Genomic DNA, 27,659 nt, shown 5'->3' on the forward strand with positions numbered 1-27,659 from the left:
AACACAAAGTAGAGAGACTGGGGCAAGTGCTCTCTGTGGAGATGGCACCGAGCAGTCTTGCAAAGACCTGCAGGAAGAGTGAAAGAACAGCATGTGCAAGGGCCACAACATGGCAAGGAACTAATGTGTTCTGAAGGCCTACTGGCCAGAGCCCATGGGGAGGGAAGCAGGAGAAAATGGGCTGGAAGTGTGGCGGGCCAGAGGCTATGGGGCATCACCCAACCCTCCAGTCCCAGAAATCCAAGGGGTCGGCCTCCCAGTTCCTGCTGCGTGAACAAATAGATGAAGAGTGGACAAGTGATTCCCACAAAGTCCCTAAGTTACTATGTGATCTCGGGCAATTGTGTTTCTCTCTCTGGGCCTCAGTATCACTACTGCTAAGGTGCTCTCTGGCTCATAATTCTCTTTAGTGGGTGGCTGGGCCGGGCACCTGGCTGCAGCAAGTGAAAGTGGAGGCTGGCTCCTTCCTTTTCCCAGGACTGTGGGGTCCATTACCAGCACCCACTCTGGGCCTAGTGGGGATGTGTTTTACCCTGGTAGAGCAGTCAACAGCCCCTCTGGAACCCATGACAGAAGCCTGGGCGCCAACCACCATGTAGGAACTTCTGCCAAAGAGCCACCATTTACCTACTACCTCATTTTCTCCTTTCTTTTATCTCTACTTTTGCCACTGTGGAAACTCTTCTGCCCAGGTGCACACCGTACTCCAATCACAGTCCCTGGATCTGTTACCAGGGTTGCCTGGCCTACAGGTTGGGCAGGCAGCAGCCTCCAGGGGCACAGAAGGCCACTGCCTTAAGTCCCTGACTCCTGCAAGTGCAGAATGAGTGATAGCTGATGGGGTGGGCAGTATGTGGAGCCCCAGGAAGGGAACCCCGCTCTTCACAGCCCTTCCAGCCCAGTGGGAGCAGGACAGGGCAGATGCCTTCAACCAGAGATCCCTGGGGACAGATCCTAGGAAGGTCAGCCCCCAAAAGTTGCAGCACAGATCTCAGTGTGACTGAAGTCCTCCTCTGCCTCTCTGAGCCTCAGCTTCCACTTCTGGAAAAGGTGGGGACAGCCTGTGGTCAAAATGAGCTCAGATCTTGGCTGTCCATGGACTCAGGCCCTTGGGCTGAGTGTCCACCCTGGGGGCATACCCTGTTATAACTTTCCAGCTGCCATGTAGCTGCCCACCCCAAGATTTCACATTTTGCAATATTTGCTAATATCTTTCAGGGTATTTCATAAGAACATCTGAGTTTCTTTCATCTCTTGAAGAGCTGGAAGCTCCAGCCACACAGGTCCTGCCTGTATGGAGACAGTTGGTGGGGAGTCCCCACATTGCCTTGGCTGCAGGCCTCTGGGTGCCTGTTGCAGGGGTCTGTGTCAACACCTGCTGAAGATATGGGGCCCTGTCTCCTCTCCACTCATTGCACCCACCCAGGCCTGGGTCACTGTGCCCTTCTGTCACCCTCATCCCCCACCCAAGCACCAGAAGGCTCACCTGGCAGGACCCTACCCTGAGGCTGTGCTCACCTCCTGGCTGCCAACATTTATTTACGCAGATAAGCACTGCCCACTGCCCTCCAGGCATTACTCTCTGGCACCCATGTGACACTGGGGAGGCCTCCCACTGAGTTTCTCAATGAGGTTGTCCCTCCTGGTTGGCCCAGGACCACCACTAGCCCTGTCTTGTGAGTGGCTCCACATGGGATGGTGGCTTCAAGGCAATGTGGGGACAATGGGATGCTTGGTAGCCAGGAGTGGGCAGAAGAGGAGGTAGAGTCTAGGCACTGGTCACAGCTCAGTTCACATGGTATTGATGGGGTAGACAGGCAGACAGTGCCCTGGAGAGATGGCATGACTGCAGATGTCCACCAGGTATCCCTGGGCACCATCGATGATATTCTTTCTGCCTTCCAAACCCACCCCCCTCCCCACCCACCCACCACACCAGACAGGGTTCACTTGACAGTTACCATCCCTCTCTTAGCCACACTGCTGGGCCCGAGAGTGGAGGCTGGGCTCTTCTCTGAGATGTGTTGGGTGTCCCAGGACAGGTGACCACCCCTCTCTGTGCCTCAGTTTCCTTCTCTTAAAGCAGAGGGACCCTCCAGGGCCAAGTGTCCTGTGGCAGTTGGAGCACACTTCACCTCTGCACATGGCCTCTATGTCCACCTCCCAGGTGAGCACAGGCCCTGCTGTGATGGCTGCAGAGCTAGAGATCTGGCCAAAACTCAGCTTATGGGACTGCTTGGGCCTGGGGCTTCAGGACTCCTGGGCTAGCCTGGGGCAGGACCCCATGGTGATTGTGCTCAGGGTCTCCAACCACCACTGCTGCAGCTTGGCAGATGCGATACTTGAGCACAAGGACTGCTGGGTCTGCTGCAGCTGTCAAATGTGCCCGGCGTCTGGCCTCTGTGCCAGGTTCGGTACATTCACTGTGCAGCCAGAGAGGGGGATGGTGTATGGTGGCCCACTGTCCTGCAACAAAGGAGAGGAGAGTCAGCATCCTGGCCTCTGAAGTCCTGGTGTGACCAAATAATGCCACCCACAAGTGAGCAGCAAGAGAGTGATTTTGGGCAGCCAGGAAACTGAGGCCCCAAAGTTATGTGAGCTATCCGCAAGAGCTTGGTCCCAGGCAGCATGGTCTGGGCCCCTCTGGGCATGTGGGCCTGAGGCTCTGGATTGCAGAAGCAGTCAGACTCTCAGCACAGCACTGGTTCTAGGATGTCCAATATGAGAATGGTGGTCCAAACCTTATTCTAGGCCATGCCACCATTTGATACCCACAGAGGGCCACAGAGCAGGCTGGGCTGGGGTCCCGCAGAGGCCAGCTTCTGGGGACACAGAGACTAGGTCAAATGCAGACTTCTTGTTGACATTACTCTCCTGGAGGGTGCCAGGGCCGCCTCCAGAGACTGAAGTGGGAAGGAAAGATAAACTGGACTAGGACATGAGTCAGCTGCCCCTTCCTAGGGTCACCGCAAGGACACTTGGATTAGGCTGTAGCCCCTAGGAAATGAAGTCACCACTGGGATCAGGACAGGTATAAGACAAAACAAGACAAAATAAAACAACTAGAGTCAGAGTACAACTCACTGGAAAGCTCTCTGAGTCAGCTGTTCACACACATGCATACGCACACACACATTCACATACACACACACACTGTGGACTCTGAGAAAGAAGATACCTACTAAGAAGATCCTGGTGGCTAACTGGGCTCAAATTTAAAAAATTTTAAAAAGGGATTAGCAGCCATTTCTATGCAAGGGTCTCTGTCACAAAAACCTGCATGAACTGCCAGACTGCGTCCCTGCCTTCTCAGCGAGCCCTTACAAAGGAGTTCCTAGTTGTGTTCCTCCTTGGGTCCAGCTTCTTTGGGACTCTATGAGCTTCCTGGACTTCCCAGAAGTCTATTTCCTTTGCCAGATCAGGGAAGTTCTCCATTATTTGTTCAAATAAGTTTTCAATTTTTTGTTCTTCCTCTTCTCCTTCTGGCACCCCTGTAATTCGGATGTTGGAACGTTTCAAGGTGTCCTGGAGGTTCCTAAGCCTCTCCTCATTTTTCCAAGTTCTTGTTTCTTCATTCTTTTCTGGTTGGATGTTTGTTTCTTCTTTCTGGTCCATACCATTGATTTGAGTCCCAGTTTCCTTCTCATCACTATTGGTTCCCTGTACATTTTCCTTTGTTTCTCTTAGCATAGGCTTCATTTTTTCATCTGTTTTTCGAACAGATTCAACCAAGTCTGTGAGCATATTGATAACCAGTGCTTTGAACTGTGCATCCGATAGGTTGGCTATCTCTTCGTCGCTTAGTTGTATTTTTTCTGGAGCTTTGAAGTGTTCTGTCATTTGGGCCACAAGGCACATCATAATTACATTACCCAAGATTAAACGCAAGGACCGACACACAAGATTACTGTATCCAGCAAAGCTATCATTTAGAATGGAAGGGAAGATAAAGTGCTTCTCAGATAAGGTCAAGTTAAAGAAGCTCATCATCACCAAGCCCTTATTATATGAAATGTTAAAGGGAGTTACCTAAGAAAAAGAAGATCAAAAATAGGAACAGTAAAAATGACAGCAAACTCACAGTTATTAACGGCCACACATAAAACAAAAACGAGAGCAAACTAGGCAAACAACTAGAACATGAGGGTTGTCAATAAGGGAGTGGGAGGGGGAGAGGGGGGTAAAGGTACAGAGAATAAGTAGCATAGATGATAGGTGGAAAATAGACAGGGGGAGGGTAAAAATAGTGTAGGAAATGTAGAAGCCAAAGAACTTATAAGTATGACCCATGGACATGAACTATGGCGGGGGGGGGGGGGGAATGTGGGAGGGAGGGGGGTGGGCAGGATGGAGTGGAGTGGGGGGGAATGGGACAACTGTAATAGCATAATCAATAAATATATTTAAATAAAAAAATCAACAACAACAACAACAACAAAAAAGGAGTTCCTAGAATCCTATTCCAACCAATAGGACTGAGGCTTTCCCCCACCCAATCAGAGCTGTGCAGCACTGACCAACCAGAGCAGCTCTATCCTGACCAATCAGGACAGTGCCTTTTAGACCAATCAAACTGCAAAGAGTTGGAGTCCTCATTTACATAGGGACAGACCAATCAGGGACCAGGGGCAGGGACTTCTCCCTCTATATAAGCCAGCTGCCCTGTGGGTTGGGGAGTCTATGAATGCATTTTTCCTTTCTACCCGGGACTAACACCTGGTTGAGCTGAAATACTCCAGGTGTCTCACAGGATCAGAGTGGAATAGACTAGCACAGGCCACAGTAGACTGGTGTAGAACAGAGCAGAGCTATCTAGCCAGGGGCCTGCTGTACAGCTATGCGGCATTCACCACTGTGCTGTATCACAAGTGAGCTGTTCTACAACCGTACTGGTTTCACAGCTGCACTTCTTTTTATAGCCCTGCTGTTGCACAATGGAGCAGTTTAGCACTGAAAAAAGTTTTCTTCTTTACTGCACCCCGAATTGGGGGTTCCTGTTGGCATTAAATTGACACCAGTGACCATCAGTTGACAACAAACACACTCACACTCAAATACATACACCCAGATACAAAGACATGCACACACACTAACACACACCCCCACTCACTCATATACACATCCACACATACATACACACTCACATACACATATACATTCATATACACACTTATACATACACTCACATACATTCACATGCATGCACACACACTCACACTTAGATACATGAACACACATATACACATATGCATATACCCACTCACAAATGCACATACACACTCACACACACTCATACACACACTTACACATGTGCATTCATACTCACACATATACATGCACATCCACACATATTTGTGCGCACACATACACACTTATACTCACATATACACCAACACATATACACACACACCATACACCACACACACTCCTCCCCCTCTCTGACATGTTTATAGCAATCATGAACACAACTCCTGTGTCATTTGGAAGCGCCTCAGACACAACCGGCAGAGCTGGTCCCTGCTCAGACCTGGGTCTTCCAGACACTCAGTGTTTAAAGTACAGGGCCATGAGAGAGGGTCCCCTTTTAATATCATTCTAATATATTATTAGAGGTTCTGATATACTTATGCATTTGACTTATGTGATAGACACTCAGGTGGGGCTGTGTGGCCCACTTGGACCTTCCCCTGGTATAGGGAACTGTTCCATGAGTGGGAAATGTAGCCCAGCTCCCACTCCGAAAAGCCAGTGGGCGCAAGGTCCGGCACACAGGACCCATGCCTACGGACAGGTTCTCCAGTGGGGAGTCAGGCCTGCATTATACCTAGGCTGCTATGAGACTTGCTTTTGCTAAAACTCCCTCACCCTGGATTGAGGCAGCAAATGTTGACTGAGTATCTTTAACTTCCTAAAGTCTGTGCTAAACCTCCCAAGTATGGAGTACAACCAGTTCAACCACTTTCCTCCTTGATCTGTAACATCCTTCTCTTTGAAGTAATTAGTAGCATTCTGTCCTTTGTTGTCTGTAAAAGGTAATCACCTACAGTGAACCTGTGCCTAGTAAATGAGGACCATCCTCGATGTAATGTGCCCAGAAAAGCAATAAAAGCCTGTCCAGGCAGGGGTCAGGCTCTCTTGGGCTCTCTCTAGCCCTCTTGCCCTCCCTTACTTAGAGAGTGGCCATGCCATCCCTTTTACTCCACAGGATTTCTGTAGTCTGTGTGAATTTGTCTATTGCTGCCACAACACGCGGATCCCGCCGGCCGGGACCCGCATCACCCTTGCAACATCTGGGGAGGGAAGCCAAACTTATAAACCACTTCCCAGGAGATCCCAACATGAATCTGGCTTTAGAACCATGGACTGTGTTATGTGCAGAGAATGGAAAAATGCATTTTTTGGAAAGCTACATTTTCTCTTTTCCATCTTTCCTGCTACTCCATAAAATAGGGACTGTGCCTTTGAAGGAGGACCACAGAGGCAGTGGCCATCCTCAGGAGGGCAGGAGGTGAGGAGGAAGTTGGTTCCCTCCTTGCTCCTGGCCCTCAATGGCTCCTGTGAGGTACTGGTAGCATCTCCCCTCCAGGCCTCCAATCATAGGGACCATGAGTGAAGATGACACTTGTTCCCATCTGCTATGGGCTGAATTGTGTGCCCCCAAATCCATGTGTTGCAGCTCTAACCCTTTGTATGACTATATTTGGAAATGGGGCCTTTAAGGAGGTAATTAAGTCAAAATGAGGTCACCAGTCCTTATGACTGGTATCCTTATAAGGATAGAAGATTAGGGCACAGATACACACAAAGAGGTACAACTGTGTGAGGACACAGGAAGAAGATGGCTGTCTGCAAATGATGGAGAGGCCTCAGGAAAAACCAACCATGTCTACACCTTGACCTTAGACTTCCAGCCTCTAGGACTGTGAGGCAAATTTCTGCTTGTAGTACTTGTCACACAGCTTGAGCTGACTAATAACCATCTAGCTCCTGGGTGCAAGTAGCTCCCAAGCCCTTGGCTGTGACCAGAACCTGAGAATCCCAACACACATAGGCATGATATTAATAATTCCCTTGCTGGATGCTCCAACAACGTGTGGGCCCCATGGACCCAATCAATCCTGGTTCTAGGGAAGCCAGTACAGTCTGCCAAGTCTGCTGGGGTGGGGAGCTCAGGTCTGGGAGGCTCCAGGATACCTACCACCATGCTCTCCTTGGGTTCAGTGGGCCCCTCAGGGCTGGGGCTTGCAGGCGCCACTGGCTGTGTCAGAAAACACTGTCGGCAAACTCGGCTCTGCCTGCTATTCTCTGCCTTGAACTCGGAGCACTTCCCACAAATGACCTGCCAGACAGAGAGTACCTGTGACCTTACCTTCTTGGAACAAATGACTGTCTTGGAAGAGGCTAGAAGGGCCATGAGGCCAGGAGATATGGAACACAGCAGGCAAAGGGGAAAGACTTCTTTGCAGGTAATGGGGGCCAGGAGCCTTGCTGGAGGGTAGAGACCCTTAGGCTGGAGGGCTCAGGGTCCAGGTGTCTGTATGCACAGAAAGAAGACTGGAAGGGGACACCATGAATGAGATGGCCCAGGGCCGGCCTCCTCCTGCCCAGACTCACCACCCCACATGTCTTGCAGTGGTGCTTCCTCTTGGTGATAGAGTTGAAGGTCTCGCCACAGCTCCTGCAGCCCTGTTTCTCCTTGTCACGCCTGGTCTTAGAGGACCCTTTCCTGGGCTCAAGCTGTGGGGTCAAATGGTGGCAGTCAACTTCTCAGCACATGGTGGGCAGCTGTGTGATACATGAGCAGTACACACACAGGGCCAAAAAGCCAGATGTGGACCAGGGAGTGAAGCAGGAGTTCTGTGGGCCACTGTCTGCCTAGCCTTTTCCCCAGAGGCTATCCTGCTGTTACACAGAGTGAGACGCTAAGCAAATCCAGAAATATATGCTTGGGACAACTGGCCCTACACAGAGGCCAGTGACTTAACCTACTGTATCTGAAACGATATCCACTGGAGCACATGCTGAGAGAGATAGTGGCTGATCTGCCCAGGGTCCCAGAGTCAGGCACCCAGAGCATCTGGACATGTGGCCCTCACTCCCATGCTCTGCTCTTCATGGGTCCCTGAGCTTGAGACACACTCCTCACTGGGCACATGTGTGAGAATGTTTCCCTGGGGCCACAGAGCAAATTTCCAGCCTCCAGATCTGAGAGAGTAAATGTCTGTTGTCTAGGTCACCTGGTCTGTGGTATTTTGTTACAGAAGCTCGAGCTGATATCTTGGTGCAAATTCGGATCTGTACTTCCCAGGTGTGTGGAATCCATTCACGAGCTCCCTATCCCCTCACCCCTACCCAATGGACCCCACCACTGTGAGGCCTGCACCAGTCTGGAAAGAGGAGCCCAGATGCAGGCTGGCTACTCTGAGGGTGAAGGAGATGCTTGCTCTGCCCAAGGCCCCAGCTTCTCCTCTGTGTCATGACTCACTGCCCCCATGGACACTGGGTGTAAGACAGCCCTGAGGCTCCTCTCAATTTACCCCACAGAGGACCTGCCAAGGGGAGAATGGGCATCACAGACACCATAAGCCATGTGTTCTCCCTGGGGCCACCTCTAGCCTTGGCCACCAGCCACACTGAAGCCACTCACCCCACTCAAGCCTCTTTCCCTAGAGACCATCTCTCAGGATTGCTGGGATCCAGATGTGAAGAGAGAGGAGAGGGAAGGGGCATGAGGCCCAGGGAAGGAAAGAAGAGGAGGAAAAAAGCCATCCAGGGGTCTGCTGTGGCTAGGCAGCCCCTGCCCTCCACTGGTATCCAAGACAAATCTACTGTCCCTGTTTTCCAGGTGAGAACATGAAGGCCAGGAGAAGGGAGTGATTGGCAGTAGGGTGGCTAGACCTACTATCTTGCCTGTGAGCCAAGGCATGACCCTTAGCCCAAAGGCAGAACCATAGCTCTTGGGCCCCTTTGGGCAGCACTGCATGTCTGCTGAGAACACAGGGAGGCCATGGGGGCCAACAGGGTGTCCCCAAGGGATGAAGTGTAGGGCCAACCCACACGGGATGGAGGAGAAGCAGTTGTGGGGCCAAGGTATGGAGCCAGGGTTGTGGCCCCTGATGGCCAGGGGGGACAGAAGGACAGAAAGCAGTTCCCAGAGCAGGGTGGCTTGAGGGTAGGGTTTGGAGGAGTGTTCCACCCAGTATTCTTTGCCAGGCAACACAGTTTTCCACCAACCAACACAGCAGCTGACTTGAGTCAGGCACTCAGACAGGGTCCCACCTGGGTGCCAGCTTCCTTGGTGCTGAGCACTATGGCCCACCATCACAGACCTTTGAGGCAATTCCTGAAGACAGTTGTGACACTGAGGTCTGGCAGGATTATCAGATGGCTGGTGACTAAGTGGCTGAATGGCAGGGAGCCCAACAGTGTCTCAGGCACACATCTTCCAGGTCAACCCTACTTTCTTTGTGAGCAAGGATATCTGACAGTTTGGCCAAAGGGAGCTGCTTATATTTTCTCTTTGGATGTCAAGATAGAGAAAGGCATGGGCCAAGTCTTCTCAGGGAGGTGCAGCACTAGCTTCTGTGGTCACAGCCTAGTGAGCCCACATGGAGCTCCCTGAATATTACAGTATGGATCTATTTCACTCAGCATTTTCTCTTCAGCAAATTTGGTTACACAGCAGGGAGGTAGGAGTCACATTAGTAAGAATCAGATCCCAAAGAGCAGCCTTGACAGCCAGCATCGAGGATGGAGTCACACAGCTATCCTCTGGTCCCAGATATGGACACAGGCTCTGGTCTTAGGCCCAGCCCTCTGCCCCTGCAGGCAGCTTCATCCAGGTGCCCTGGAGGGTAGGTGAGGGGTAAAGGGCAATGCCAGCTTTGTGCACATCCAGGTTATTCAAGGAGCTTCTTGTAGGGGCTCACTCAGCTCCAGGGAGAGGTCCCTGTGTCACCATGGTGGGTCTGCGCCCACGAGGAAAGGGTAGAGGGGTGTTTCATTGTGATGTTTCTATGCTTTTGCAAAGAGTGACACAATTAACAGAGTGGAAAGGATCTGGGTTATGTAAGACCCCCTTGCAGATCGTCCTGGGTAGGGTTTAGCCTCTCTTAGGAGAAAAGGGCTTATGGGGACTGTGTGTCTGAGAACACCGGGAAATCAGATCAGCACCCTATGAATGGGCTCACTTTTCCTCTCCAAATATGCTAAGACAAAGCTTATGTCTGACATTGTAGAAAAGATCACTCATTTTGGTGTCAGAATTAAAACCCACTTCTGGGTGCCTTCCACAAACATGCACTGAGCACGTCTGAGCCTTGTCCAGCAAGCCCAGAGATCGACATACGTAGTTGTCCCATGTCTACCAAAACCTCTGCTCACAGGAGACACCAATAAAAAAACTTGGCCAGGCCACATGAACCAGGGTCCAAGCAAGTTGTCTGTTGCTGTTTGTTTGTATTGGGGCCCAGCCAGACTTGGGATGGGTAAAGGGTCAGGGACAAGGAGACCTGAACTTGAATTGTGATCTCGAGCATCCAGCAAGTCAGGGACGCTTCAGGTCCCTTGGAAGGCTGAGCCCCAAGGCAGGAGAAGGCAGGGAGGCCTGTGCATCCACCTGGAAAAGCATAGCCATTACCACCCAACAGCTCTGCTGATAAAAGCCTGGCCTGGGCAGACCCCCAAACTTCTCACCCATCAAAGGAGTTGAGTGACCAATTAAAGAGGCACCAGTGTGACCAGTAGGTACCTGAACAGCTTCTCTCTCATGTCCCTGCCCAGGGAAAGGTGTGGTCAAGGGGGCAATAGTGGGGCGGGGGGCAGTGACACTTGCTGAGGCCCTACTCCACAGGTTAAAACATTTAAAACATGCCCTGGCTTGTGTGGCTCAGTGACTGAGTGACTGCCTGTAAACGAAAAGGTTGCTGGTTCGATTCCAGGTGGGGGTGCATGCCTGGGTTGCAGGCCAGGTCCCTGGTTGGGGATGGGGGCATGCAAGAGGCAAGTGATTGATGTTTCTCTCCCTCTCTTTTTTCCTTCCTTCCCCTCTCTCTATAAAATATTGGGGGGGAAACCATTTAAAACATGGCCTGCAGGTCTCTTTGAATATCTGAGGAGGCTTCACTTGCTCTGCCTACCACCCACCTCCTGCTCCTCTCTCTCTCTGCATTGGGATCAGGTTCTCTTCAGCCTGGCTTCCCTGACCATGGGCCCATGGGCTTCGCTCTGCATTCAGGACTCAAGCCTGTCTCAAGCAGCCTGTGGACTCACCCTGGGAAGTGCACAACAAAGAACGGGGTCACACAATGGCTAGATGGTGGAGGGCCCAGCATGGGGTCTGCTCAGCTCCCCAGCTGAGCTACTGTAGTGTGGGAGGCAGGGGGTTTTCACAGAGGTTGTCAGAGATGCCTGCCTTGGCGAAAGCAAAGGAGCAGATTAGATTGCCTCACACACCTACATGTGAGGTGTGGAGGTCCCACCTATGGTTTGCTCAGGGCAGTTACATGCTTGATGCTTGGGTGTGTGAGCTGCTTTCCATTATGTTCCTAGCTGTTCCAGAAAGGAGCCTGGCCATGCTTTTCCTGCCCACATTACACTGCTCAGGCTACAGGAAGGTGAGTATGCTCGGGATAGGGATCTTAGTTAGGCACAGACGCCTCCCTGGATGCATCCTCCTGGGCCAGCATTGAGAACCCCCCTCTACCCTCCAGAGCCCAACTGACTGGTCAGATGCTGCTTCCAAGAAGCCTTCCCTGATAGTACCCCTGCAGGCTCTTCTGACAGGACCCCTCACTGCCTGCCTGAATCCCTAGTCCACAGGGCCTTTTAAGGCTGGGCACTGCCTTGATTCACATATATTCATCATATTTCACACGAGGTGAAGAGTTTAGGTCTCCAGAACTCAGCTGGGACCTCTACCCACCTGAGGACATGGACATTCAGGTCCCTCTGGCTTCCCTCTAGCCCTCTACCAACAGGCCTCAGGGTCATCACTGCGGGGACCTGTGTCACACAGGTCAACCTGGTCTGACCTCACCCTCCAGGCTATGGTAGTCTGACCCAACCCTCCTCCTTTTGCCTCTACTGGTACATCACTCACCCCTGCAGCACTCCCTCTACTGTCCGCTGCCATTGCAGGTTCCTCAGAGTTGGCACTCACCATCTGAAAGGGACAGAGACAGCTGGCATGAGTGGAGGTTCCATGGCTACATGCTAAAGTCCAGCGCAGTATTGGGATGACCCCAGCCCTCAATCTGATTATCACAGCCCCAAAGGGAGGCAGCCCCAGTTCTGGCTCTGCCCTCAGGTATCCTGTGAGGACCTCTGTACCTGCCCTCTACTGCCAGGCTTGGCCTCTGTGCTAACTTTAATGGCTGACACTGGGGGAGTGGGGTTTGTTTCCATGTCACCTCTGTTCAAGTCAGGGGACAGTATATTCCCTGTCCAGGAGTGATACAGTGTTCTTTCAAAATACTCCAGAAAGCATAAAAAAGCAAATAGATTTGATGCAAACATTAATTAGATAAGGAGGTGGCCTGAAGGCTGAAGACCCAGTTTAGCCATTAACAAGTCCAGCTAGGCCTGACATCGGGGTCTCTGGCTGCCAGGCCAGGCTGGATTGGGCATCTGCCAGTTCAGGGACACCTCTGATGGGGAGCATGGAATGAGGTAGCCTCACTCTGAAGCCCAGACAGAGGAAGTGCCCGAGGCCCCAGGTGGCCCCCAAGGAATAAGGGGTGTCTGAAACCCTGACCCCCCCCCACCCAGGTGGCTCTGCATGGGGACCAGTGAACTGCCCTACTGATAACATTACAGTGCCCAGGTTCATGTGAGACAAAGAAACTCCTCATTTGGCAGTTTCACCCAGGCCAGTCCTTCCTTCCTGAGCCTGCGTAACAGCTGGCCTTGAAGCACACTGGTCCCCATGTGGGTACTCAGTAAAGAGTGGACAATGAGTGTATATCACCTGTCTGCCAGCCTCCTGGTCCTGGGCACTAGGATAATTCATCATGAGGGGCCAGCTTCCCTCCCTGACACCAGCCCTTGTATAACAGGCCTGGGCGAGTGAGGTGGGCACTGGCTCCCTGCAGCCACAAGCCCATCCAGGTGAGACTCATTAAGTAGGCAGGTGATCTTTCCCATAACTCCCAGGGATTTGGTGCTCACAGGTAGGTCTGGAGGGAGGGAGGGGTCCTCATCCTGGCTGAAGGAGCAGCTGAAGGCCTTGAAGGTCTGGCTGTTATGTTTGTGCTTCTCAATGGTGGCCTCAATGACCTGAAATCAGACCACAGAGAACAAAAGCCCTCAGCATGTGTGTGCTTAAGGGAGAATCAACACGGTGCCTCTGTCCCTAAGGATGGGGTCCCATGGTCACCATGGTTCTCCTTGACCTTGCACATTGGCAAAAGCCCCCTCTAAGATGAGGAACTATATAAGGCCTGGGGACATGACCAATGGCCAAGCAGATCCCCACACCCCATCTCACAGGTACTAGTGCCACACCACAAGTGGCTGGGTTCCCTCTCTTCATGCTCCAGGCCATGGGTTGATGCTTTCTGGGAATGTTCTATGTGGATTTGAGGCGATGTTTCTATTTCCTACAACAGCATTTCCAGGTTCATCAGCATCACTGACTTTCTTTTTTCTTTTCACCAGATATCTGTTCTATTCTATGCATTTTGGAAGCCACAGTGTCTCACAGTGTTTGGCCTGACCATGGCGAATCTGGGCTCCCTGTTGCTCTAACACAGCCTGCTGACCTTTGCCCTCACAGGCTTGTCTGTACCCTGTATCCCCACTGTGGCCAGTCCTAAGCAAGTTTGCTCTGGCTGTCCCAGGACACTCCCTTCCTCCCTCCCCAGCCTGTCCCTGGAAGCACAGGCTCTATCCTGTAAGTCACACTGTTTGTCCTGCTCGACCTGCTGGCTAGGGAGAGAGGACAACATGGGCTCCCTCTGGAACTATAAGACAGCAGAGATTCTCCCTCCCCCCAGGGTGAGGGCACCTCCTTGCCTGCCCACCTCTAGGCCCTTTATATTTATTTATTTACTGGGGGGTCAAACAAGCAAATGGCTTGAAAGGCTTGTAGTGTCTAAAGGTGCTTATAAACTTGGTTACTCCATCATTTCAAGGTGGACAGATGGGTAGGTCAATGTCTGGAGATCATGGAGCTATTCAATTCCTTGTTCCAACAGGAAATGGCTATACTACTTGAGAATTTGGTGGTTTTGTTACTTCAAAACTTTGGAAGCTTCACCTGAATCCATTCTTTCTTCTCCTCTTCCGTCCTATGAAAAACAGAAACAGTATTCTATTAATTCCATCTTGGATACTGACTATAAGTCACCAGACTCCTCTTAGCCCTGTGGCACATGCCTGAACTGCTCACTGTGTCGAAGTGCAGTTCAAGGCTTAGAAGATTGGCCCTGAAGGGCTCCAGAACACTGTGGCCAGATGGAATCAGAGGCAGCCAGGTGGGGTCAGGTGTGTCCAGGTGGAGTCGTGTGTGTCCAGGTGGGGTCAGTTGTGGCCAGGTGTGACCAGGTGGAGTCAGGTGTAGACAGATGTAGCCATTGGGGCCAGGTAAGATCAAGTACATTCAGGTTTATCCCAGTGACTCATGTGTGTCCAGATAGGGTCAGGTGTGTCCAGGCATAGCCAAATGCTTTGTCCATCCAGGTGTGTTCAGATGGAGTCAGGTTTAGCCATATGGGGTCAGATATAGCCAGATGAGGTCAGATATGGGCAGGTGGGGTCAGGTGTGACCAGATGCAGTTAGATATAGTCACATGGGGTCAAATGGGGTCAGGTGTGGCCAGACGGGGACAGGTATATCTAGGTGCAGGAAGGTGTGGTATGCAGAGCCCTCTTTCATGGGTGTAAATCAATGCCTCCCTGGGCCACAAGGGATTATTACAAAGGTCCTTGGTGGGTTTAAAGGAAGGATCTCCCACATGTTGCCACTAGTCAGAGCACAACCCTGGCACTGCCTTACAGGGTATTTTGACAACAGCTACGAAAACTTAAAGCAGACATACTACCCAATAGCCAGCAATTCTATTTCAGGAGTCCATCCGACAGATAGAATGCACATATGCACAAAACCTGGTGTGAAAATGCGACAGCAAGACCCCAGAGGAGCCTAGGTGCATGTCAGGGGGAACTGATCAATGATCATAACGAAGAATTATATGACTTTAGAAAATGGTGCTCAGATTTAGATGATTTCTGATAAAGTAAGTGAAAAAAGCTAGATGCAGAACAGACTATACAGTAAATAGTCATATGTGATTTTACAGATAGGTACATAAGTATGAGCACAGAAATTTTGGAGGGATATTTAAGGGATGGTTAAGAATGTCCACTGTGGGGAGAAACAGGTAGGCAGAGACTTAATTTTCATTGACTTCCCTATTCTGTTACATTTTAAACCACAAATAAATGAATACAATTAATAAATAAAAACGCATAGCAAGGTTATCTGGTTTAGAAAAAGAAGACATCTTCTAAAATTCGAGGTCAAAGATATTCAATTCACACTGCAACAGACACCAACACAGCAGAGCCTACCGGGTTTGTAGCTCCAGGGACCTTTTCCTTCCTGTTATGATGAATGTATGGGCTGAGTGTGGCTTGCTGATATCCTGCACCTAAAGGCACATGATGAAGGACAAAACAAAACAGCCAGTCACTTAGCAGGCCCTGAGCTGTGGCCTCATGCTCTCAGACGTGGAGGTCTTTTCTGAGGAGCCGGCAGAGGTGTTTCAGTGCATATGCTGGTTGCCTGGCTCAGGGTCATGGTTGGGGGACAGCTGTTCCATGAGCAATTCTGTGGGGGAGGGTGGGCCATCCTGTGAAGGAGCACCTAGGACATCTCATCTGCCAAACCTGCCTGTCCTCTGGGATTCCTGGGAAGTCAGCAGCCAGCCCCTAAACCAGCTGAGCATTTCTCCACCAAGGAACCCACAGGCATGACACCTGACAGAGGGATGGGACACTTAGGAGAAGGGCCAGGATGATCTCCACTGCTCTGCAGAAATGAATACCTGAGCTCCATGGCTAGATGTGGCCCTTAGGCAGGTGGCTGTCAGAACCAGCACCTGCATGTGAGGTATATGGGCCTGGATCTTCATTATATGCTCAGGATCTTCATTGGGCCTCACAGGAGAACTTTCCCAAAGAGCCCAAGGCTGAGAAACTCTGCTTTAACACACCCAGTTAATTATACATACTGCCTTTTTTTTTTTTTTTTTTTTAACAGAGAAACAGTAGAAAAGTGTTCTTCTAACTCTGGGACAGAACCTAGTTTTTCTCTAGTTAATCATTACTTTTAATGGTATTTCTTAAATATGGATTCAGAGAATTTCAAGGTAAGAAGGGATTTTTTTCTTTTTGTATCACTAAGGCAAAACTTCACTTTTTAGAGCTATTTAAATACTTTGATATACCCATTATATTTTTGAGCACCTCTTAATTCACAGCCTTTCCCCAGAGGAGAAGGGACTGATTCCAGCTCCTAGAGCCCCCATGCCAGGATACACTGACAGGCTCAGGGAACTGGGACATCAAGGACAGCATGTTGTCTGGATCTCAGGCTCAGGCACCTGTAGAAACTTATTTGGGTGCGGAAGTGGCACAGGAGTGGAGAGAGTATGGGTGGGGATCAGGCATTCACCCCAAGCTTCACCTTTAGGTCTGTAAATGGGATCCTCAGTGCTGACCTCACAGGGCACAGGGGTCAGCCAAGGTCCTAGTGCCATCCTTCACCCTGTGAGCATGAGGCCCACAGTGCCCTGGCAGTTGGGCAAAGTAGAGGAACAGGGGATCCTGCCCACCCAGCCCGAGATGACAGGCCAAGGCACCCTCAGAGACAGTCCAGCCATTCCTGGGTCACAGTATAGAGCAAAGGCTTAGAAAAGAGGGCCAGTGGCCAGGTGTACAGTAGGGGCCAGAGCCTGTGTCCCCACCCTGGTGTGTGCCTTCCCAGGGAAGTGGAGAGGGGAGGAGGGGTTCACTCACCTGGAGGTCTGAAATGTCCATCTTCTCCCGGACACTGAACTTCTGGCCCATGAGCCACAGCTTGGGCACACAGTAAAGGATCATGCTGTTGAACTTTGACAGGGAAGACAGGGTAAGGGGCAAGCAGGCTGCCAGACTACCCCATAGAGAAGGCATCCCAGGGAGGGGGTGTGTAGTGGCTCTGGGGCTGGGCCAGTGTGGAATTAGGCAGGGGTGAGTGTGGCCTGATGGGGTGGGGCTCACCAGGAAAAGATGGCGGTCCTGGGCTGTGCCATTCTTGGCCGATAGCTTCTGGATGTGGCCCTCCTTGATTAGCTCATTGGCAGGGTTCACAATGTCCTCCTCCCCACCCAGTTGCTCATACACTTCCAAGAGCTTATGCATTTTCTCCTGCAAGAGACACAGGGCTCAGGCAGCCGTGTGGCCACAGAGACCGGAGGCCTGTAGGTCTGCTGAGGACCAGAGGTGAGCAGAGCCCCACCATGCAAGCATAGTCCAGAACCAAGACAGGACAATGAGACTACTGATGGGGTAGGAGGGAAAACAATTGGTAACTAATGCTCAAGTTGAGCACTGAAAGATGACTAGAAGTTCACAATGCACAGAACAATAAATGACAACAGCTAATGCTGCTGCTACATTCCAGGCAGTGCTCCACGCAAAATATAGGTATTAGCTCATTTAGTTCTAGCACTGGCCCTCTTAGGTGGGTGCCATTATTATTCTCAACTTATAGATAAAAAAACTAGGGCACAGAGAAGTCAGGTGACTTGCTGGAGGCATTTCAGATGAACTGGAACCGGCCCTCTCAGACTCTGTACTGCATGCCAGCTCCTTCTATGGGGCTTCAATGAAAGCCTTCAGGGAGACACGTTGGGAAGCTGCATCTTTTACCTCAAACAATCCTTCCTCCTCTGGTAGCCCTGCCTTGTTTCCTGCTCCACCAGGCCCATCATGACACCAGACCTTTGCCAATCTGCAGCTTATCTCCCTCTGGCCTCACGACTGGTTGGCAGGTCACATGACCCACAAGTGCCCCTGGGGTGCAACGGGAGATAGTCAGCAGCTATGGCCCCAGCTCTGAGCCAAGAGGTCATGGGCCCTGACTTGTCACTGCTACCACCTGGGGCCTGAGCCAGGAGCAAAGGGGTGAATGCAGCAGAGCTGAGCTGCACCTGCAGTAACCTCATCCCAGTGATATAGAGCATTGACCAACCATGCTGCAGCAGCTACTGCCCTTGGGCCTGACCAGTCTCAGCCTGTACACTTCAGAGGCAGGCTGGTTGGGCTAGCCTTTGTGCTTTTGGTACAGAAACAGATGGTGCATGTGGGTGTGGTAGGGGGGCAGGAGGACAGCTGGCATTGAAAGTGAAGAGGACCAGAGGGCAGGACTGAAGGGGTTTGTATGTACTGGAGGGCTTGGAGAGCACCTGGTGTGTACTGAGGGGGCTAGGTGTGCACCTGGTATGTATTGGGGTCCTTGGCATACATTTGGTGTGTCCTGGGTATGGTAGGAGTGCACCTGGTATTTACTTGGGGGGCTGGGTGTGCATCTGGTGTGTACTGGGTAGGGGACTGTGTATCTAGAATTTACTTCAGAGGCTGGGAGTGCACCTGGTATGTACTGGGTGGCCTGGGTGTGCACCTAGTATGTACTGGGGGGCTAGGCATTCACCTCATAAGTACTGGGCGGGCTGGTGTGCATCTGGTATGTATGAGTGGGCTGGTGTGCATCTGGCATGTTGTGAAAGCTTGGCACACACATAGTGTGTACGGGGGGGCTGGGCATTCACCTGGTATGTAGGAGAGCTGGTTTGCACTTGGGAAGCAGTTGCAGTCCAGGAGGGTTCTGAACAAAGAATGACAAGATAGGTGCCCCTTAGAATCTCTGAGGTGCAGAAGGATGGATCAAAGACCAGGGAGACTGGTGGCTTCAGGAGGCTTGGGGAGGTTGTAGAGGCTGGGATTGAAGGTAAGTGGGAATGGACGAAAGCATGAAGAGGCACCAGTGAGCACACACTGATAAATCCCTAGAGCCACCCCCTGGGTTTTCATGGGGGCCTCCCACTAGAGCCTGCCACCTATCATTCTTAGTGGGCAGAGGCCTTACTGGACTTGGGGAGAGAACCACCACACAGCAGGTGTGGTACAAATGGAATGGGAGTCCGACCAAATGGGATGCCCCAGATTCTGTCCATCCCCTCCTTAATGTTGGCACATGGAAGCTCCCCCACATGTCCACTGGCTCTGTATGGGCTCATGACCATGGAATTCTGCAAAGCAGCTTTTCCTCCTTCATTAGATTTAGTCTTGGGTGAGAAAAAGGAGGGAAATCAGATTTTAAAAAGACCCAGAGTAAAATGTGGCCTATTTAGGGTTGCCATGGGTCCTCTACAGTGGACCTGACCTCAGGCCAATCTGGTCCAGGGGACAGACCTGGGGACAGATAGGTAACGAGGATGCTGGAAGTAGACCACACATAACAACAGTTGTACCAAAACAAGCTGCCCATTTCTCAATTCTCACTTTTGAGAAATGTGGAATTCAAAAAAAATATTTCACTTCTTTTTTCCTCTAAAAAACAACAGTGCCCTACAGAATAATATTGAATGCAAACTGTAATTGGAAAAGAAAAAAACAGTGCTTGTGTGAAGGTAAATAGCTCTCAAGATTGGGAAACAGACACCAGAGCTGGGTTGGAACTGCAGTGGCCTGGAGAGCTGGACAGTGTGCAGGACAAACAGGGGACAGAGCCACCTGAGTCACAGGGTATTGGGGTGGGCTCAAGGTGGTCTCCTTACCCACAACCCCATTACACACAGGTGTTAGATCATGTGTGGAGACAAGGTGGAGACATGTCTCTTCCACATTTGGGCTGTATTTGGAGGTAAAGTCTTTGCAGGTAATTAAGTTTAGATAAGGCCACAGTTGGGAAAGCAGATCCTCATGATGGATTAGAGCCCGATAAGAAGAGACCCAGAAAGCTTTGTTGCTCTGTCTCATGTGTTGCCATGTGAGGACACAATGAGAAGGCAGCTGCCTGCAAGCCAGGACTGAATCTGCTGGCACCTTGATCTGGGACTCTTAGCCTCCAGAACTGTTAGAATACATGTGTGTTGTTTAAGCTGCTCTGTCTGTGGTATTTTGTTATAGCCAACAGAACTGACTGAAACAGCTTGAATAAATGAATAAATGGAAAAGTGATGGGAACATTGACAGCTAATATTGTGCCCAGTCCTGTTCCATTTTAGGTAGAGTGATTTACTCCGCACAACAGCCCAATGAGACAGGTTCTGTCAGTAACTGTTTTACAGATGGGGAAACTGAGGCACAGAGTGCTAAATAACATACCAACAATCATTGAGCTAGTACAAGGCAGGCCTGTCTAGTTCTCAGCAGAGCCCCTGTCTGTCCTGTGGAACATGTGGTTGCATGTGCACTCTGATGGAGCCCATCTGGGGACAGGTGGGAGGGTATACACACCAGTGGAGCCAACTTGAGAACAGGTGTATATGTGCATGACAATGGAGCCCAAGTGAAGAGAGGTGGGTGTGCATGCACATTTGATGGAGCCCACCTAGGGACAGGTGTGTGTGTGTGTTTGTGTATGTGTGTGCATGTTGATAAAGCCCACCTGGGGACAGGTGGGTGGGTGTGCATGCAGATAAAGCCTACCTGGGAACAGGTGTGTGTGTGTGTGTGTGTGTGTGTGTATGTGTACACTAATGGCTCCTGACCCACTCTTCCTTCATCATACTGTGGGTCCCTCAGATATCCTCCAGGAGTTACCTCCCCACTCACCATTTTCTGAATGGCAGCATTGGAGTGGTTAGCAGCAGTGGAGATGAGCTCCAAGGACCCTGCAGGAGGAAGATTTGTAGTTAGGCTACAGGGTGCTTGGTGGCTCCACACACATCCTGGACCAGTGAGGCTAAGAGTTATGCTCTGACCTGCTCTCCCATTTCCCAGGGTATTGGGGCTGCTCAAGAGGCCTGGCTAGTTGGGAGAGGGTGAAGTGACCCTACAAGACATACCTCATTTGCTGGGGCCTGGGGGGCTAGCACCTCATTACACGGGTAGCCTCTGCCCTGTACTGTGTGCTGGTCATTATCCTTGGGCCAGCAATGACCCCTGCTACCCAGTGAGGCCCTTCCTGAGGCCTAAGCATTGCCAACACTTAGCAGCTTCTCCCCAGAACCCACGTCTGCCCTTCACACTGCAGTGGCAACAGGGGCATCTTCCTCTGTCTCAGAGACACTAGGTCACTTGCCAAAATGTGTTTAGGGGACACTTGGAGCTCTCTCCCTCTCTCTCTCTGCCTCTGTCTGTCTCTCTCTGTGTCTCTCTGCTTCTGTCTCTATTTTTCTATATCTCTCCATCTCAGTCTCTCTCTCTCCCTCTATCCCTCTGTATATGTCTCTGTTTCAATCTCTCCCTGTCTCTGTCTCTTTCTCTCTGCCTCACTCTCAACATAGCTTTTCGGCAGGTGCCCCTGCTCCTACTTCCCAGGAGCCTGATGGCCTAGTGGCGGCTCTGCTCACTTTCTGCATCCCTCCGATCTGGGGCATCGGCTGGGAGACACTTCACATAGTCCTTGAGCAGCAGTTCATAGCGGGGGACCCTCTGCACAGGCTCCAGCATGTGGTGCTGCAGTGTCAGATTCCCGCATACCTCCTGCTTCTGTAGAGAAGACAGACAGCGTGGGTCACCTGTGGGCAAACGTGTGAACCTGGGCCCCACCCTTACCTCAAACCACCCAGGAGGCTGCCCAGAGCATCTGCACCTGCTGACTGCAGACCACATATTGTGGCAGGGGGAACTGTGCTTGGAGAGGCTGAGCAATGGAGCAAGGACCGGGAACCCGGATGGGCTGCTCTAGACTCAGTGCTGGCTCTTTTATATACATCCTTGGGAGAGAAAATAAAAGCTTGGACAAAGACCATCTCCTTCCCTCATGAGAGACTTCCCCACTCACATTCACCCAGGAGCCTGAACTGAGCCTCTTCCCCACACTGGGAAGTCAGGAGCTTCCCCAACACTCCCTACAGGGAATCTGTAAGGACCATGCCTAGACACTGCTCTAGTGCCATCTATTCCTTTCCTATGAACATGACAGTGAGTGTAAGGTGGGGTGGCTGGCTGAGACCCTTCTGGTTGCCCCTGCCCAGCACTGCTCCCAGGCTCCCACCCTCTTTCTTAAACATAACCCTCCTTCTGGCCCTTCAGAACCTCGTCCAGACCCAATTGGGCATCTGCACTCCAGACCACATGTGCTGAACACTGTCACCTGCCATCTCTGTGCTTACCTACCAGGGCCCCTGCTTGTGCTGCTCTCCTTTCATCCCCTGATGAATGTCCCAGAACCTGTGTCTTGGCTGATAGGCCTGCCTGTCTTGTACAGAATCCACCCACCCCTGTGTCCACCAGGGAGTCACTGCAGTCATCTAGGTTTTCACTCAGGCCATTTACTGCCCCCTCTACCCCACCCCTGCTGTCACCCTTGCCTAGCTCAGGGCCCAGAACAAAATGGCTTCCAGCTGAAGTGAGCTCAGAATGCCTTGGACCTAGCAGGGCTGGAAGAGCATTAGTCTGCAGCCACCATAAAAACAGGTGTTTCAGGCAACATGTATCCAGCAGGATGAGAAACAGGGCATTATGCCATCTCAAAGCACCTCCCTACAAGAAACTTATTAATGCGGAAAAATGTAACTTCACCATGGAAAGGTCTGGCAGACATGCTCCAAATCAAATGAGCATCCCCCAGATGCTCATTTAGGAAGCATGGCATCTCATCAGGTTGAGGCACTGTGTGAATGTGAGGTTTGCAGCTGCTATATTAAGGGGGAGCAGGTCCGCAGAATATGCCCTCCTTTCTTCTGGAGTCTAGACAGTTTTTGCTGGCTGGTGAATGGGGAAGCACATCAAGTGAAACTTGATTTTGTCTTTTCTTCTCTTCATCCTCAAAACAACCGAATCAGATACCAATCGCCCAGTGCAAATTAGACAGATCTCAACTTCCTCAATTATAGTTGTTTATTATTATTATTATTATTATTATTATTAAGAAGAAGAAAAAGGAGGAGGAGGAGGAAGAGAAGGAGAAGGAGAAGGAGAGGAAGAGGAAAAGGAAAAAGAAGAGGAAGAAGAAGAAGAAGAAGAGGAGGAGGAGGATAGTGGAGCCATGGGGAGTTTGAGTCTATAAGGCCCTGGGGGTAGGCCCACAGTTCCCCCTGAAAACCACAATGCCTCTCCAAGGACAGCAATTAACCTTACAGTGACCTCTAACAAAACCACACAGGTACACATAATTTATGTCCCAGGAAATGGGGCTTTGTTCTCCAACTGTCAGCCTTGACTGGAGTGTGGAACCATGGCACTCACACCAGCCTACACCTCCATCCTTAGGATGCCTTGCATGGGCCACCCCAGTTAGTCCTGCTACTGGGTGACCAGCCCCTGAAGACTGGGGCAGCATGAGCCTCTGGTCTCCAGTCACTCAGGGCTGTGGGTAAGCCACATGCACAGCTCAGGGAGGCTGGTGGAAACTGTTTTGTGGGGAGAGCTGTGAGTGTCCAGAAACAAGTGAGGGGGTAAGGGTTCAGTGGGTGCAGGCAGAAGGGAGAAGGAAGAATTCAATATCAGAGCTGTTCTTTCTGGGGGGTGGGGGACAGGGATGCTGAGAGACACAGGGGGGGCTACGACTCCACACTGGGAAATCACCGCTGACCTGATGACAGAGGACCTGAGAAAATTCAGAAAGTTATGGAGGGACAACCCCAAACCTAAGTCTGGTCTCTAAACCCTCAGCACAGAGGATCTCTGTACCCAGTAACCTTCCAGGACACATTGAGGAATGTGTGCGTGTGTGTGTACTAGTGACATTGGGACAAGTGGCTAACTTCACAAAAATAAAGCTAGATTCTTACCTCATACCTGGAACATTCTCACAATGTACCAGGAAACTATGCTAGGATAGCATTTTTAATTTTTAATTTTTAAAATGAAGCCATACATTAGAAGAAAACATAATTTCTATAACCTTGGGGGTGAGAAATAAATTTATTTTTTAAAGCATAACTTTATTTAAAAATTGGCAAATGCGGCTAATTAAAAACCAAAAATTTTATATAAAAAACAGCATCCTAAATAAAATTAAAAAATAAAAATCAATGAGAAAAAATTATTTGTAACACATATGACAGACAACAGCTAACACTCTTAACATATAAAAATGTGAATCAATAAGAAAAAGGGCAGTACAGAAGGAGATAACAGCAGCCAAATGTGAACAGGCTGTTTGCAGAAAAAGAAAGGTCAATGTAACATCTTCCTAACTGCCTGCTCTAGCCATTGAGGAGCACAGTGGAGGAAGAGCTGGCATTTGGATCCAGATTCTGTCTACAATAGTTTGTGACAACACATATCACAGAGCCTCTTTGAGCCACGATTTCCCCACTGGTGAAAGAAAAATGATTTGTCTCTGAAAGTTATTTTTTTTTAGAATCAAATCAAGGGGGAGGGTAGAGGTGGTGGAGGGAATTGGGACTGGCTGGGGTGGGGTGGAGGGATGGGGAGAAAATGCAGACAATTGTAACTGAATACAAATAAATAAACAAATTTAAAAAAAATAAAAAATAATAATCAAAGCATCAATAGAGCACCCAGACACATCCCACACTAGTACCAATTTTCTCCATTTGAAAACATCAATCTAGTGCTCTGCCCCTGAGGCCATGGCAGGGCCCTACCTGGATGCTGTGAATGATGTCTCTGAACAGTGGTGAACGCTGGGTCCAGGCACTCACCAGCTCCACAGCCCGATCAAAGTTTTTGACATATTCACCATACATCTTGAGGAATGGGGCCAGCTTCTGCAGGATGTCCCCGAACCGAGGGTTCACGTCCCTTTGTGGGGGAGTGAGATCATCAGAGAAACAACTCAGGTGAGGGGTCAGAATGGGACAAGGACTTCACCGGGGGGTTATGAGAGGATGGCCTGACTTGCAGCTCTGTGTGACAGTAGGCAAACTGGTCACCTTGTGTGAGCCTTAGTTTCCTTCCCTGTATCACATGGAGTAGAAAATAGTGTATTACTGGATGGCAAATGAGAGGATCATATAAAGCACTTCAGAAGTGCAGGTGCAGAACCACTGCTCAAAACCAGGTGCTAGTAAGGGAGAGCCACTCTCATGATGGGCCACAGTTATCAAGGAGTAGCAAAGAAACTGTTTTACTCCCTGAAATGAGAAAAGATTAGAAGCAGTGGAACAACCCAAGGTTGGCACCATAATGAAAGAGCAGTACTCTATACTACTGATAATGGTTTGGACAGGGATTTAGAAATAAGTTTCAAAAAGCATAAAAATATATTAATACTCTGACCTTAGAACTGTGATGAGTATTCAACCTAAATAAATTAACAAAAAGAAGAAGAAAGGCACACACGCAAGCCATCCACTGCAACGTCACTGGAAATGTGCACTTGGGATTTCACTCAAAACTCCACCCCCCACCTGTGAAGGGAGAAGGTGGACGCTGAACTCCTGCACCATACTGTACCAGAACTGCATGGACATTTATGCACTAACAGTCTCTACAGGGCCTGGAGGAGAAAACCCATTTATAGCCACAAGGACTATGTCAGCCAGAAGGCCAGCCCAGCCCTGAGCTTTAACCCCATGGCCTGATGACACCTGCTCTATAGGTGGAGCCTGCCCCTATAAAGAGCTACAAATTGACACAGCACCTGGCTGAGCCTTACAGGTGAGTGGACATCCTCTCAATCCAGCCCTGGCTTGGCTCTCCCTGGCCTGGTTGCAGCTTTGGGGGGGCATGCTTCTGGTGTTCCTGATACTACAGGAGAACAGCACACTGGCTCAAGCCAGGCCAGCAAAGAGGAGAGACAGTGGAGACCACAAAACAAAGCTGGAGCAGTACCCAGGACAGAGCAGAAATCACACGAAGTGGAAAATGGCTAGGCGGGGGCCCTGCCTGTGATGTTTTATTATTGTGACTTGCAGCTGAGCTAAAAATGAATGGAAGTGGCAGAGGGACAGAAGGACAGCCCCCAGGGACAGGGGAAGGATCCAAGGTGTACTATTGAGGGGGGAAATCTAATTTTTAAAGCAAAGGTGGAGTATACCCTAGGAGGAAAAATGAACTGACTAGCACTGTTTGCTGGCTGTTTGGTGCTTGCAGATGTCTAAACCCATTTAAATCCCATGAAGCCCTAAGGAGGTATTAAAGTCCCTTTAATTTGCAGGTGAAGAAGATAAGGCTGGGAGACACTAAGTAGCAGTGGAGTCGGTGGAGTCAAGATTGGTCTGGGACCTTGGGGAGGAGCGCAGGACACCGTGAGACAGGCCTAAGTTCCTGCCTGGCTTTAGATCATAAAAACTCCAGAGATAGAGGCCGCTTGGCAAAGAAAATTAAAAACAAACAAACAAACAAAACACTATGACAAAATCACCAGGATACTCAACTGTCAACTCTATTGAAGCCAAACTCCCTTGGAGATGCTACTCCCTCATTTCCTGGGTGCTGCAAGCCACACTCACCATTCTTCTGTGATCCTTGTCTGCAGCTCAGGCAGGAGGAACTGTCCATGGAAGCGATAGATGGAGGAGATGTTAGAGAAGATGCCTGTGGTGACTTCCAGAGGGATTCCTGCTTCTGTCAGCTGGGTGCAAAAAACCTGGGCACATAATGGTCACTGAGTGTGAGTCACCATGGATAGGATCCTCCCATTTCATTGAAGTGGCTCAAACAACCGTATGGTCTTAAAGCAAGCTTACTTATGGCTAAGGATTAGGGGTGAGGCAAGTTCCCTCCACATGGGTATAAGCCATCTTTCCTCCATCTACCTCTCAGGGAAATGTGAGTTCCCAAATTTCTTTCTCTGCTTGTGAGCAACAAAGATTCCTTTGGAGTTACTTCCTGTGCTCATAAACCCTATGTTGCTACATGGACAGAGAAAGTGTCACCCACAGTCCCAACTATTTATGCAGAAAGATATCCAGAGACCAATTACATGCTCATTTAATGTGACTGCCAGGAACAAAGGCCTCCAAGGGGACCAGACAAGACCTGTGTCATAGCTCTGAAAGAAAAAAGTACAAGTTTCTGGAGGATACTTAAATTTGTCTGAATTTCAGTACGGTCATTTGTATTCCAAATATAAGGACTAGACAATATAAGATAGGCAGTTTCCCTGTGAAACTGTCCACTGAAACTGTGGAAGTAGACAAAGGCACGCCCCAGCCAGGAGGGCTACCTGGTCTAGCAGGTGCAGCCGCCTCACGTAGGTCTCCTCGGTGTGCAGGAGCTCCTGGGCAATGTGGAGCAGCTCCTGGGGCTTAGGGCACTGGGGAGAGAAAAGCCACAGGTCACCTGGGGAAGATGAGCCTTGGTGAGGCAGATCTGACAAGCACTGTCTGCTGCACATCAGGGACAACTAGGGGTACTGTGGGGCCAGAGAAGGCTGCTAGAGTTGGAATGTGAGGCTCAGTTCTCGCAGATGGAATTTCCAGGGAAGTTTCTGGGAGAAGGCACAACAGTTCCTGTGGGGAACCGTTCCAAGCGTGGGAAATGTGGCTCAGGACCCACTTGGAAAACCAGTGGGGAGCAAGGTTGGCGGGCAG

The 27,659-nt window shown here is 50.3% G+C and overlaps 1 protein-coding gene across 1 annotated transcript in view; it reads right to left on the reverse strand.

Annotated features, from left to right (window-relative positions):
- Positions 1–1,939: 1,939 nt before the first annotated feature.
- FGD3 (FYVE, RhoGEF and PH domain containing 3) overlaps positions 1,940–27,659 on the reverse strand; it is a 51,955-nt gene continuing 26,235 nt past the window's right edge. Inside the window, exons 4-17 of the mRNA XM_024580804.3 lie at positions 27,293–27,382; positions 26,577–26,713; positions 24,768–24,924; positions 21,561–21,699; positions 20,821–20,879; positions 17,263–17,409; positions 17,020–17,112; positions 15,571–15,650; positions 14,258–14,288; positions 13,168–13,275; positions 12,101–12,163; positions 7,615–7,737; positions 7,199–7,339; positions 1,940–2,466 (exon numbers count right to left, since the gene is read on the reverse strand). Coding sequence (XP_024436572.2) covers positions 2,377–2,466; positions 7,199–7,339; positions 7,615–7,737; positions 12,101–12,163; positions 13,168–13,275; positions 14,258–14,288; positions 15,571–15,650; positions 17,020–17,112; positions 17,263–17,409; positions 20,821–20,879; positions 21,561–21,699; positions 24,768–24,924; positions 26,577–26,713; positions 27,293–27,382 — 1,458 coding nt within the window. The 3' untranslated portion in view covers positions 1,940–2,376. The remainder of the gene's footprint in view (positions 2,467–7,198; positions 7,340–7,614; positions 7,738–12,100; positions 12,164–13,167; positions 13,276–14,257; positions 14,289–15,570; positions 15,651–17,019; positions 17,113–17,262; positions 17,410–20,820; positions 20,880–21,560; positions 21,700–24,767; positions 24,925–26,576; positions 26,714–27,292; positions 27,383–27,659) is intronic.

This window comes from Desmodus rotundus, chromosome 3, assembly GCF_022682495.2.
Source record: "Desmodus rotundus isolate HL8 chromosome 3, HLdesRot8A.1, whole genome shotgun sequence".
Taxonomy (NCBI): Eukaryota; Metazoa; Chordata; class Mammalia; order Chiroptera; family Phyllostomidae; genus Desmodus; species Desmodus rotundus.